General features: G+C 29.3%; 1 protein-coding gene across 1 annotated transcript; it reads left to right on the top strand.

Moving 5' to 3' along the window:
* The first annotated feature begins 4,152 nt into the window (after nucleotides 1-4,152).
* LOC102580640 (heavy metal-associated isoprenylated plant protein 26-like) lies at nucleotides 4,153-5,363 on the top strand. Its single transcript, XM_006353959.2, has 2 exons — nucleotides 4,153-4,555; nucleotides 4,909-5,363. Exons 1-2 carry the CDS (start codon nucleotides 4,399-4,401, stop codon nucleotides 5,202-5,204), a joined length of 453 nt encoding a protein of 150 aa, XP_006354021.1. The 5' UTR covers nucleotides 4,153-4,398; the 3' UTR covers nucleotides 5,205-5,363.
* Nucleotides 5,364-14,573: the final 9,210 nt, after the last annotated feature.

Below are 14,573 nucleotides of genomic sequence, written 5' to 3'. Positions count from 1 at the left end.
ATTTCATTATGTAATAGGTGTGTATTAGTAGGGTCGGAGCCGGAGAATAAAGTATGGATTTGATCGAAGTTTATCTGTGGATATATATAACTTAAATCACGCAAATAAATACGTCGATAAGGCTAAAGACTAATGTATATAATTGGTGGTTGATAATGACAAATGAACAATTTAGTAATGAACAGCTTAACTTTAGAAAATGCCATTATTAATGATATTTGGAGACGTTCACGTACCCTTTAGGTGTCATCTTACTTGGGGTTCTCCTTTTCAACACTATGAATTATGAAAATGACCATAGAATAACGTCGTGGAATGTATCTTTCATTTTCAAACACCAAAAATTGGTTACCTCATAAATTCAATTTATATAAATTTTTCATACTATATGAAATTATTTATTTGGTATGATGAGAATTGTTAAAGAATGATAAAAAAAAGGTTTCATATTAGTGGTTAATGAGATGAGTGAACTCCCGATAAGGCTTGGACAATCCTAATGAAAAAGGATGAATTTACGTACAATATTCTATGCCAATATGTCACAATTATCGAATAACTATCGTTGAGTATATATCAGATTAATCATTTTAATAATGATTTCAATGTTCTGTTACGCAATAATAATGCAATAAAAAGGTGAACATAGCTTTCTAAACTCCAAATCAAATCATATATTGTTAAATTAAAGGGGACAAGGGGGAATTAAGTGACACAACTCATCCTTTAATTAGTATTATGATTAATTAATTAGGAGTACATGTTAATAAGAGTTTGGAATTGCAATTACCTACCCATTGCGGCTCAACGCCACAATTTTCCCTTTCTCTCACACCTTTCCCATTTTCATTGGTCCTCTGAGTTTTAAAGGACAATATTATCTGTTTTTTATTGGGCTAAAACAATCTAAAAATTAAAAAACAATCATCATTAAGCTTTGAGAGATTCAGGATCAGGAGTCGAGTCCTGGATTAAGGTCGGATATTGAATCTTGAGCCGAAGTCAAAAGTCAAGTTTTGAGTCGAGTTAAAATTGGAAGTTGGGTACAGAGTGATGTCGGATCTCGAGTTACAGTTAGGGGTAGGAGTCAAGACCTAGGGCATTGGGGGTCGAGAGATGAGTTCTGAATTAGGAACAAAAATCAGGTTTCAGGTCAGGGTTGAGAGCTGGGTCTCAAGTTAGCATAGGATCGGGAGACATGTCTTGAGTTGAGGTCATAATTGGGGAATGAGTCAAGGTCGGATCCCGAGTCTTAAGTCAGGTTCAGAATTGAGAGTCGAGTTTTGTGTTAAGATCGATATTCATGTCTCGAATTAAGGTTGAAGTCGGTAATCAGATTTCAGGTTTCAAATCTGAATCGAGAGTCACATATCGAGTAGAGATCGAGGTAGGGAGTCAAATTTCAGGTTGAAGTCTAAAAAAGGTTTCAGCTCGGAGTCAAGAGTCGAGTACCTAGGTTGGAGCTGGGAACCGACTCTTGAATAATGTACACTTTAAGGTATAGTTTGGTTAAAAATCTAGTTATATCTCGAAATTACAACCAAAAATATAATTGTGTAATGATAACCATTATAAATAATCGCACTTTCAATCTCGGTTATAATATATAATTTGAATCCCATAATAAATAGCAATTCCACCTTTATATGGAATAAATTATCTCATAATTATCGTATAAATTTATCTTGATTTTAACTTATACCTTCAATTAAACACAATAGAAATATAAATCCAAATTTTGAATTGAAAAATCCACTTAATTTCTCCAACCAACCCCCTCCCTAATTATACATTACTTTTTTTTTTCCGCTTAATTTTTAAATATGAGAAAAATATGAGACTTTATTAGCACGTACAACGCTTTTGCCTCGAAAGATTATGAAGATTAAAAACATACGTTATCTATTCTTTATACTAAGGATCTTTTGGGCGGTGCCATTTTTTGTTATCTTTGAAGAATACACCATTTTTTCTAGTCTTTGGTCAAGCACAACAAGAAATTACGTATACATTACTGTACTAATTAAAGAAGTGGACTGTCAGTTAGTTCTTATCAAGTTCCTTAAACTGTGGAAAAACTGTAACATTTGTGTACAACTACTTTGAATGAATTAAATATTACTTTCTCCGTTTCATTTTATGTGAGATAGTTTAACTCGGCATTAAGTTTAGGAAATAAATGAAGACTTTTAAATCTTGTGGTAAAAAATGAATGATTTAGAAATTTTTGTGGCTGTAAATCGTTTCATTAAAGGTAAAATAGACATTTTAAAGTTAAATAATTACTCCCTCCGTTTCAAAAAGAATGATCTCATTTCATTTTTAGTATGTTTAAAAAGAATGACCCATTTCCTTTTTTGGAAACACTTTAACTTTCCACATGACATGTTTAAGGCCACAAAATTAAATGACATTTTTGTACATTTGACATAACTTTAATTTAGAACCACAAGATTTAAAAGTCTTTTTTTTTCTTAAACTCCGTTCCAAGTCAAACTAGGACATTCTTTTTTAAATAGAGGAAGTACTTAATATAGAAATGTGTCATTCTTTTTTAAACTGACTAAAAAAGAAGTAAGTCATATAAATTGAGACAGAGGAAGTAGTTTCTTGTAGATAATAGATAAAATTAATTTTTATAGTACTCAACTCTCACTTATTTGAGTCGGAAGAAAGTAATAGTTATTGTATATTAGAAAGACTCTAAACCATCAAAATCATATCTAATGTTGCTCAAACTCTCAATATAACTCAAAAAGTATGGACAATTTAAACAAATTACCCCCTCATTTATGTTTTTATAACCAATTTGTTGGTTATAATTAATTAATTTTCATCCACCCCCCTCTGTTTGCCACACCAATTTGTGGCGTTATCTAATGTAAACAAATCTATTTTTCCACAGTACCACCGCCCAATTCTATCCTAAAAATCAATCAAAACAAATTCAATACATGACAAACTGACTTAACTACCTGTTTATTTCTTGACTACACGTGTACAAATATCTACCCTTAGATTTCCCTTGTTGCCACGTGTCATTATGATCTCTTCCAACGTGGCAGCTATCAAAATCCATGACAAATTATAAAATAAAATAAAATCCATTTTTTCCCCAATTCCCTATTATTTCTTTATTTGATATAATAATATAAAGTGTGGACAATCTTTGGGAAGGTCCCTTTCTATAAACATGAATCGCCCAAAACTTTACTGTATAATTTCACCTTTCGTGTAACCCAAGTGATAGTTTCTCTTTATTGAGACAAAACAAGATGAAAATATATCTTTTCTTTGTACGATGATGTGTGCAAAGATCTCTAGTTCATTTTGTTGGGATCACAAACTCCGAATAGATCTTGCATGCATAATAAAATTCAAATTTAATGAGAGTTTCAATACAGACTCCGAACACTGAGTGTGAAATAAAAAAAAATTATTCAATAAAAGGTAATTGTCCAGCGGAAAAATTAGCTAATAAATATATAGTATTGTATCATTAAGTATAATACATGCATATTAATGATTTTGACTGAGCAATCAAATGTAAAGTATCGCCCAAAAATAACAAGTTTGCAATATGAAGGAAATTTCTAGTAACAAGAAAGTTAAATTGTTTTTTTCCGCAAAATAAAATAAAAAAGTTAATTATTTCTTTTTAAAAAAAATTGTAAAATTTAAAGTGAACAAAGTAAAACTGTACGAATAGACAACAAGATCTTACTACATTGATTAGTGATTAAGAGGCCACGCATTTAAAAGTAGTTTTGTGGTGAATAAACAATTTCAAGCAAAGAATACCCTCAACTATAGAGACATCAAAGAGAAGCTTCTTCCAGGTTCTAGGTGATGATCCCCACTCACAAATAATTGCATTTGTTACCAATAATATATACTCCTATTAAATTATACCTATCGTCAGTGTAAATAATATTTTTATATTATTGATCACTTAATAATATAAAATTTGTGATCATAAAATTAAGATAAATTACTTGTTATAATAGGTAAACGTAATTTGATTGTGTAAATTTTTTTTATACCGATGACATATATTGTCATACCTTCTTCCTTTTTTTTTGAAATTTATGGATGTGTATTACCATTCTTTTTTCCATATTTTTCTTCTATAAATACAAGTTTCAAATCATTCATCCACATTATTTTTAAAAACAGAATTAAACGCTCTTTTGGTCTTGTCACTTGTCACTATTAAATATTTTCTTCTTGTTGTCTCTTTATAATACTTCACCTGATTAACTACTGCTACTATATATATCGTCCTCTTTCTAGCAAATATAATCCACCACCAAAAAAACACAAAATTTTAATTTCTCATCCTTTCTCAGCTTTATATTTTTAAAAAAGTTAATTTCTTGTTTATATCAAAAGCAAAAAATGGGAGTTTCAGGGACACTGGAGTACTTGTCTGAAGTATTTAGCAACGTTAAGAAGAGCAAGAAAAAGAAACAAATCGCGACTGTATCCATCAAGATTAGAATGGACTGTGAAGGTTGTGCTCGTAAAGTTAAGAATGCTCTCTCTAAAGTTAAAGGTATATTTATTTTTAGAGTTTTAAGTTATATATATCGTTACATATTTTTTATACCAATCAAAAAGATAAATTTCTTCAAAATAAGTTATTAAACGTAAAATCACAATAATGTCTTTTTTTTTTATTACCTATCATGGCAACTTTACATGTTATAACACGTCTACTATTTATGGACCACCTACATGTATCTTTTTTAATAACTTGATAGTGTAAAAAAAAGTTAAAAGACCTTACAAATACAAAATTTTATCGGAATAATCTAAGAATTTTCTTCGTTTTAATTTATGTGACTTTATTCTGAGTTGAATAACATCAAACTAACTATTTTTTTTTGTGTGTGAATTTTTGAATAGGTGCAAAATCAGTGGATGTGGACTTAAAGCAACAGAAAGCAACAGTAACAGGATTTGTGGAGCCAAAAAAAGTGTTGAAGGCAGCACAATCCACTGGCAAAAAATGTGAAATTTGGCCATATGTGCCATATAGTATGGTGGCACATCCTTATGCTGCTGGTGTTTATGACAAAAAAGCACCTCCTAATTTTGTAAGGGCAACTACTGATCCTTCTGTTGCTCACTTAAATCCAGTTGAAGAACAATATTCACTTATGTTTAGTGATGAAAATCCAAATGCTTGTAATATTATGTAGTACTTAGTTAATTATAAGTTTTTTTTTTCTTGGTTATAAAGTATACTTGATCCTTTGTGTATTTTTATTATAAGAAAAATCGGTTACTGTGTAAAGAATTTTGATTTGTGAATTAAAAGTATATATCATGATTGTCTAATAAGAGGAGTTTGAATTTTATGAGTGTTTGTTTGATTGAATTGATCAGTTTGCGTAGGAACGAGGTTTAAGTCTATCGGTTTATGATATATATCATTGCGCTTCTACTTGACACCTATCTATCGTATGACAAATGACTCATTTCATCGTGAACTTCTCTTAAATTTTATCGTAATGATAAATGACTCGTTTTACCGTAAACTTCTCTTGAATTCTAAAAGAAATTTAATAATTTGAGAACCTATTAATTTTAATAATAATTCTGAATCCCGCTACTTTGTAAGAATATTATACTAAATATGTTGTTATTTTAGTTATTGATAATTCATAGCTTTCAATTAATTCATAGGTAGTAGGAGAAGAGATGGGTGTATAATATAAACCCTTAAATATCGATCCGATTAATTTAAATTTGTATAAAGTCAATTTGAGGGAAAATACATTTTGTATATCAATGTACATTAGCTTACCATATTTACTTGATTTAATAGTATGAGAAAATATTAATGAATTATAATTAAGTGATAGTATTAATTATAATTCGACAACGTTTGAATGGTCCCTTTATTCCTCAAACCGTGGAAGTGGCAATGTGAATACAGCCACCGGAGTCAAATATGGTCGGTGAAAGTAATAACAACCTTATCCATTAGTGCAAAGTTAGTTTGTTGAGTCAAATATACATTTATATGATAAAACATGTACCAACCTCTTAGATACATAAAAAAACCACAAATATATTCTGATATGAGCACATACTAATTAACATGTTATTTTATATGATCAAGTAGATTATGATACATGGACGACGCACAAGTATTTTTATACATGTCATAGAAATATTTAGCATTAACTTTATGTATTTAGTATTGATTTGATATATAAAGTATCAATTTCTTATGATATATTCAAAATACATGTATGTAGTATCAACATACATGTATGTAGTATCAACATACATGCATGTGTGTACATATGAAATGCAACTGAAACATATCAAATTAGGAGTAAATCATGACTAAAGAGTACTTGCCATATTTTAGGAAAATATAATTTGACTGGTTTTAAGAGTCGCCACTTAATTTTAAAAGAAAAATTAAGAAAAACCATTGTTTTCAAAAGACTAAAACATGAATCTGATGAAAACTTAAAAGGGGTTCGAGGTTCTTATTAATATTCCAGGAAGGTTTTAAAAGCACCTAGAATATCCACTAATGTGGTTTTCCGACAATTAATTTTTTGGCTAAAAGTACTTTAACTTAATTTGAATAGAACGATTGAACTATTTTATAGTTGAGATGGTTATAAAAGGGGAAAAGGAAAATATTGACCTACAATCTAAGTAAGATACTTCTCAAAATTTATTCTTTTAAGTCTTTTGAAAGATGATCGATTTAGTTAAATTGTTAAAACGAAATGAGCGTCTTTCGGGGATTTGAACTTTTCGACCCTAAGATTAATGGCAAATATTAACAAGTAAATAAACATAATAAAACAAAGAGGGAAATTTTTTTTGGCCCAAGTATGGTTTTTTCTGTCCGCCTGGACCAGTACTTGGACCCATTTTCATTTTGGGCCTTCGGCCAATTTGAGTCACCTGCACCTGTCCTATACTAACGTAAAATAAATATTTTTTCTTTGGGCCTTAGGCCCGATTTTCACCTGTCCTAAATCCTAACAAAATAATGAACATAACGACTAAATAGGCTTACGCCCAATAATAACAAAATACAATTTTTGTATAAAGAGTGGGCCTTTGGCCCAATCCCTTCAATTCTCATCCGCTTTCACATTTTTTCAACTCCGAGACCTGTACGTCGATTTTCAACGGCCGATTGACTCGATAAAGGAATTTTTGGGGCCTTCGTGACCCAAAGGAAAATGTAAGGACGGGGTCCGTGAAGACCCAAACAAATTTCACATGCAACGACAAAAAGGAATAGAGATTAGTATACTAAAAGGAAAGGAGAAAGGGGGCAGCTACATTTTATACAATTAATAATGACGAAATGATGATTTAATAGGCATCAAATACATATGTATATAATATGTAAACCAAGAAAGCACTACTATGACATTTTTGGGAATGAGATACAGTACAAAACACGTCTTTAGCATAAAATAAAATAACAAGAATAAAGAAAAATAAAAAATTGGATAACAGGCAAGTATGTCATTATGCTAATGAAGAGCAAATATTATAAGATTATTTTAAGCATGATGAACACATTTTCTTGGTCATGATCCATGTTAGGCAACATTTAGGATAACCCGGCAAACCACAAATCACAATGAAGTATTAAAAAAAAAAGGGACAAAGAATGCCTAGAGTGAAACATTGGCTAATAATCTATCCTTAATAGTTGATTACCACCTTGGCATGAAGAGTTATCATTAATCATGTAAACTACATATAAAGTCCTAAACAAATAATAGCAAAAAGGCAACTTAAAGGGTTGTGAAGAACATTGACCAATCCGGCATAATTTGAAAGCAATAACCACATAATTTAAGCTATGGTGTCACCCAAAATTTGTAACGTACTACGGATAGGAACATACACTACATATACAAATACAAAACTTGTTAACAAGGGCGAGCTTCAAAATCTTTAAAGGGCAAATATGAACAGGCTGACATGATGAGATGATCCTAAAAGAGAAACGAACAACGATTTTGAGAACAAAACAAGGGTCGAAGCAAACTACGATCTAGACAAGAACAACTTCACATTTTTATGAGCTTAACTACAAATGGTGAGTATTTTCGACTAGGCATTTGAGCAAACAACAACATAAACTCGAGTCTTACATGCCTTGCTAACAGTGGAGCAATCATGGGACTTGAAAAACAAGCTAATAAATCAAGAAGCCATGGACAAATCAACATACAAGTTCCAAATTAACTAGCTTAACATTTTGCTCATATTTTTGAAAAGAAAATGATTTTAACAGATCACGAGGAGAGTTGAGATAACAACCACAAAAGTTATTTCGGCTATCCTAGCCTACATCAAGCGCACCGTGCAACCAAACCATAGAGAGCAAGCGAATAAATGCGAAAATCAAAAGAAAACTAGAGTTGAAAGGTTCATGGAATTTTCAGCTTTTCGTCAACTAGAAAGGTTTAACTTTAAACAACTAAGACGCATTGATTCTAAACCGAATGACCTTTCAACAGACAAAGTTATGAACAAAAAAAGAGAACAGAGGCATTTTTGAAAGGAAGAAAACAGACCAACAGCCCATTTTATTTCATGCCAAACAGAACATCAAATAAAAGAGTTGAGACTTCGAATAAGTTTACCTTTTTAGGTGCAACGAGCTGAGACGACGAGCTTGAAAGACAGCAGCGAGTTCCACCACACAGTCACGAACGAAACAACAAACGAGAGATCTAGATAGTAACTCGAACTCGAGCCGACTTAGAAGAAACGATGATGATTCAAACTAGAAGAATGAGACTCCGATTGGAACTAACTCTTTTTCCTCCTTTTCGAATGTGTTTCTATATATATTTTCTGACTACCTGCTTAAGCTATTCTTTTCCTTGGTTTAGAAAATTTTCAACTCAAAAAATCTACCCACTTTTCTCACCTAAAAAAAAAATCCCCTATGACTAAAAACAGAGGAGATATTTATAGAAGAGGTTCAAGCTCTAGGATGTCATTTGGGTGGAATTTTTGAGTTGAAAAAGGTGTATTTTGAAATTTGAACTAAGCGTTCTTGGGTGAACATAACCTTCACGTGATCTGGTCAGATTTATGCTCGAAATGGTGAGTTCGTTTCTGAAGCCATATCTGCTATGTGTTGGACTCATATGCATCTTGATGGATATATTGAAATAGATAAAGCAAACTTGCATGAAAATGGTGTAGCATTTTTTTATCTTTTTGGCTGACAAAGTTGAAATTTCCTTGTATTAAAAATGAGAAAGAAGACAAGAGGGGGGCTGCTTAGGATTATGGTTGCTGGAGATAATTAAGGTGGGCTGGGAATTGAGTATAGTGGGCTGATTTGGAGCAGAATTGTTGTATTGTATAGGCTTGGTGTGCTGATGGGTCTTTTTGAGACAAAAAGTGGGCTGGAAATTGCATTGTTGAAAGAATGTCCAGCCCTGAAAATTGGAGAGGGTCGGTTGAAGTTGTTGTACGTATGTGATGTTGTTTGGAATTGTATGTATTGTTGTATGTTGTAATATATGGGAATGGGTTAGTGGGTATTGAATTTGGGCTGGAGGAGCTGACCCCAAATGTTTGATCTTGCAATTGGGTTGAAGAAATTGGCCAAAATTGCCATAATAACCAATTGGATTTCGATTGAAATTTAATCGATGGCTTTGATCAACACTTAAATAAGATGAATTTTTCATAAATTAATTAATGAGCTTCTTAATCTTAACGAAATGAAATAATTAACTTAATAAACTAATGATTCAAAAGTATAAACTATTATATAACTAGACTACTTTTAATAGAATATTTAAAATAAAATCTTTTCGAGATGATTTTCAAATATTAATAAAATATACTAATTATAGATATATAAACTTATATGAAATATATATTATATATAAATTATGAAAATCGACCAAAATCACTTAAGATGACTTTGCAAAGTATTTGAATTTTATAAAACTAATTATTATAAATCATTTGGAAATTAAGAAGCTCGTGAATTAATTCCTATCGAAGAGGGTCAAAATTGGGTGTTAACAATCATGACTAAAGAGTACTTGCCGTATCACTAATAATTTTTTTTTTCAATATTCTTCTCATTTTTTTAGCATCAGAATTTTTTTCTATAGATACAGATACATGTACATTTTATCAGATACATAAATTCTTAATCAGATACATATTTTGATCATTTTCTCTCATCTTCTTCCCTTCGTCTCTATCTCCTTTACGGCCAGAGACCGGCGACGCCTTCTTTGTTCGTCTCTACACTTCCATGAAATCATCATTTTCAACAAAAACTTCATCAAATCAGTGGGAAACCCTCTGTTCTTCATTGCTCTTTTCCTTACCGCCAACACGAGCAACCAAAATCCCAACAATACTATTCTAAATGATGAACACTGTAAAATATGGTCAAATAATTAATAGATTTGATCTATTATTGTAACAGTTTCTACTCTATGCTACTTAAGTTGACATCATTTTTGAAAATTAATCAGACAAAAGATATATTAAACAACACATTAAGTTGATTTTATTCAGAAAATCGTATCACTTTTCAAAAGATGGAGACATCATAAGTAAATCTTAAGCAACCACAAACGTGGGAGGGGAAGGATTAAGAAGAAAGTGATATGATTTAGAGTGAAGAAGTAAATTAGGGATATAATTAAGTGAACAAAGCTTTATTTTAGGTTATTTTTAAGGGAAAATGGTATGAAATAGCAAATTATTAATTCAAATTAAATGCTATAGTCATAGTTTATTTTAATTGTAATTCGCTGCAAACACCCCCTTTTTTGCCATCTGATTCGATATAAAATTAGCCATTTTCGGTATACAATTAGTCATTTTATACATTTCGGTATAAAATGTATAAAATGCGTTTGTGTTTGTATAAAGCGAGAGAAAAGTGTATATACAAATACAAATACATATATTTTCGTCCTATACACTTGTAATTATACAAATACAAATACATATATTTTTGTCCTATACACTTGTAATTATACAAAAACAGATCTTATTATACAAATTACAATGTATAAATGAATTTATACAAAACTGAACAATTTGTATAAAATTGGATGTTTGTAGTGAATTATACAAATCAAAAGCTCCATAGCAAACATAAAATTTGCTATGGAGCGCAATTATGCAAACTATAGCTATAACATACAAATATGATTTTTATGTTTGCTATATGTGAAAGTTACTCTATTTTTAAAGAGTAATGTATCTCATTGTAGCTGACTTCAAATCTGTTGCATAATTATTAATTAATAAATAATTGGATAATTGATAATTATTTGAAAGTATAGATGTAATTAGTAGATATGGTATGAATATATGTCTAATTATACATTTTTTCTTATTTTATTATTTAGAATCACTCATTTAGCAAACAAAAATGATCTATTAAAGAAGAGTTTATTTTGGCTTCAAATACAAAAATAAGAAGGGAAAAGGCCTAAATTTACTTCTGAATTTGTCTTGAAAGTTAGTTACACACTTAAACTAGCATGGTGACGTATTAAACCTATGTACTATTTAAAAGCGAATACATTTACCCCTAAAACTGACGTGGTAAAAAAATTTAAAATAAATAAATAAAGTGCGTTTAATGAGAAATAAAACAAAATAAATAAATTTAAAAAAAATCTTCTTTCCAGCACCACCCTACCCCTCACCCCCACCCCATGCCTCTTCTTTTTCTTCGAACCCTACCCGCATCGTCGTCTTCTTCTTCTTCTTTTTATTTTTTTATTTTTCATCACCTTCCATACTCGATTTTTATCAACCCCACCCCACCTCCACCAGAATCCTCCGCCCTCCCTATTCCTTACATATATTTAGATTAAGACTACAAGATTAAAATGTCATGTTTAATTACTTGATCTCTATATCCAATCAAAATATAAATAAAAACAATAACTAAAAAATTAATAGCTACAACAAATTAATTAAATGAGTTAAAATGAAGGAAACATATGTAAACAATAAAGTAAATCATAATAAAGGATGTTGAAACAAGAAACATGATTTTTTATTCAAACATAAAGAGTTTTACCAAGGAAATTGATCACTTGAAATCAACAATAAATTAAAACAACAAAAGCTAAACTTGAATAAAGAAGTTCAACACTTTCTACTTATGAAATTGAAAAGACTGAAACGGGAAAACATGATTTGCTTAGCCATGTGATTTTTTATTTATGATAAAATAGCTCCAACTTCAGCATAATATTCTTTAATTGCTCGAGTCAATCACCTTTTTACCCTTGTTGCCACCTTGAGGCTTCCTTTCAATTTTAACTGGCACAATTAAAAAATCAATGAACATTAATATATGTACGAAACTATTTCATTTTCATTTGACTTACAATTTTAAAAATTTAAAAGTATTAAAAAAAATGACTTACGAAAGCTTGGATGCTGCTTAAGCATACGCAAGTGAGGATCCAGTGGCAGACCTTTGTCAGCAAAGCTTGAATCATATAACCCATTGCCAACATGGCTACATTCAAATCAACAATTATTATTAATATTTTCACAACTAATTTATTGTATTTTCATATAGTACAAAATAAACTCATGATTTTATTTTATTTGTAATTCATTATATTTTAAGAAGTTGTCACATAATTAGTAGTAATTATATATATATGGAATTTTTTTTGTTCATAAACAAATAAATCAATTTTAAATTCCTAGAAATATTCTAGTTTTATCAACAGAAAAAAGAATGTTACCTGGTCGCTCGTGAGACTTCTTTCTTCCTCCTTTTAATTTCTTGCTCAGCAGCTTCTTTCTATAGTAATTTCATCAAAATTGAAAATTACATATTATTTTATTATTCTAAACTGTTATATATAGTGAATAAAATTATTTTTTCTTAAAAAAAGAATTTGACAAATTCAATTATTAGGAATGAGATATACTCTTGAAAAATAAGATTCATCATGTGTCCTTGACATATCATCGCGTGCATACCTAGCCTGTATTTATTTATATTAGAAAATTGGCTTTAAGTAATATTTCATAGTAAAGAAATATTAATAATTCATTGACAATTCAAATACGCAAATATAGTAATAATAATTATAATAATAATAATTATAATAATAATAATAATAATAATAATAATAATAATAATAATAATAATAATAATAATAATAATAATAATAATAATAATAATAATAATAATAATAATAATAATAATAATAATAATAATAATAATAATAATAATAATAATAATAATAATAATAATAATAATAATAATAATAATAATAATATGAAATCATTCAATTGTGAAATTTCCTTAATTGGAGGAACAAAATGCCCAATGGGGTTAGCACTATTTTCCTATACAAAAAAGGAGTACTAAAATTAAAAAAAACACATAAATTAACATAATAAATAAAAAACATAGTAAAATTAAAAACAAATAAATAGAGGATGTCAAAGAAACATACCTCCGCAGGTAAATATGAATTTGGCGGAGCTTCAAGGTCAATGATTTCATCATGCACGCTCCTAAATTAAATATAATAAATCGAGATGTATTTGATGGTGTTCACACAATAGTTTGCCGATTAAGTTTTTCAAAAAATATAAATAGAAAAAAATATATGAGTAGCCCATAAAATTAAATTAAAAATGTATGAACATAACACTTTATAACATTCACATTTTAGACATTAAAAGTATGTTTAGAAAATCAAAAGTGAAAAAAATGTATTTAATATCTCTTACACTTTTAGAGAGGGTAAATTTAAAAATTCAGTCCGACATATATAATAAATAAACAAAGAAAAAAAATTATGATATCACAACAAAAGTATTTGCACAATTTTTTCTTGTAAACGTAAACGCAAATTAAATCTCTAATAAATTTAAAATATTTATACATTAGAAACACAATTTTGTGCAAGAATTATTTTGATAAAATAAAATCTGGTCATGTAATCAAACTTACTTATGTAAAAAATAAATAATTAATACCTGTTCGACACGATTGGGAAGTTTGAATGATTTTCTGAATTATCATTGGTTTGAGACCTAAATAATCAGTCAGAAAAAAAAATTAAAGTTTTTAATAGTGGTCGTGATTTGTAAAAGAGACTGTGCAATAATTTTGTAATATTTGGGTGGCGACTGATGATAAATGTGTTTTGATTGAGAATTGATAGTAGCTTTATTATACTCTAAATTAAATTTTAAAAAATAAAAATGAAACAAACTTACATTGTTGAATAAAAAAAATAAGAGAGAAAATCAAAGAGCGATGACTTCACAGACGAATAATCAGAAAAACTTACAATAGAGTAAAACAATAAGCAGTCATACGGATCTTATTTATAATGTTCAAAATTTAATTAACTTTCCATGTGGATTGATTTTTCAAGATTTACTTACTTAATGAATTGAATAGAGAATATATAAAGTCAAACTAAATTTTAGTAATAACTTAATGGTTGTGTGAAACTAAATTGAGAAATTTAATTAAATTTCACTAGTTTATGAACTAATTACTTAGATACACTCTAGTT

The sequence above is a fragment of the Solanum tuberosum genome, unplaced genomic scaffold, assembly GCF_000226075.1.
Source record: "Solanum tuberosum cultivar DM 1-3 516 R44 unplaced genomic scaffold, SolTub_3.0 scf00164, whole genome shotgun sequence".
Classification (NCBI taxonomy): Eukaryota; Viridiplantae; Streptophyta; class Magnoliopsida; order Solanales; family Solanaceae; genus Solanum; species Solanum tuberosum.
This window is presented reverse-complemented; position numbering and strand designations above follow the sequence as displayed.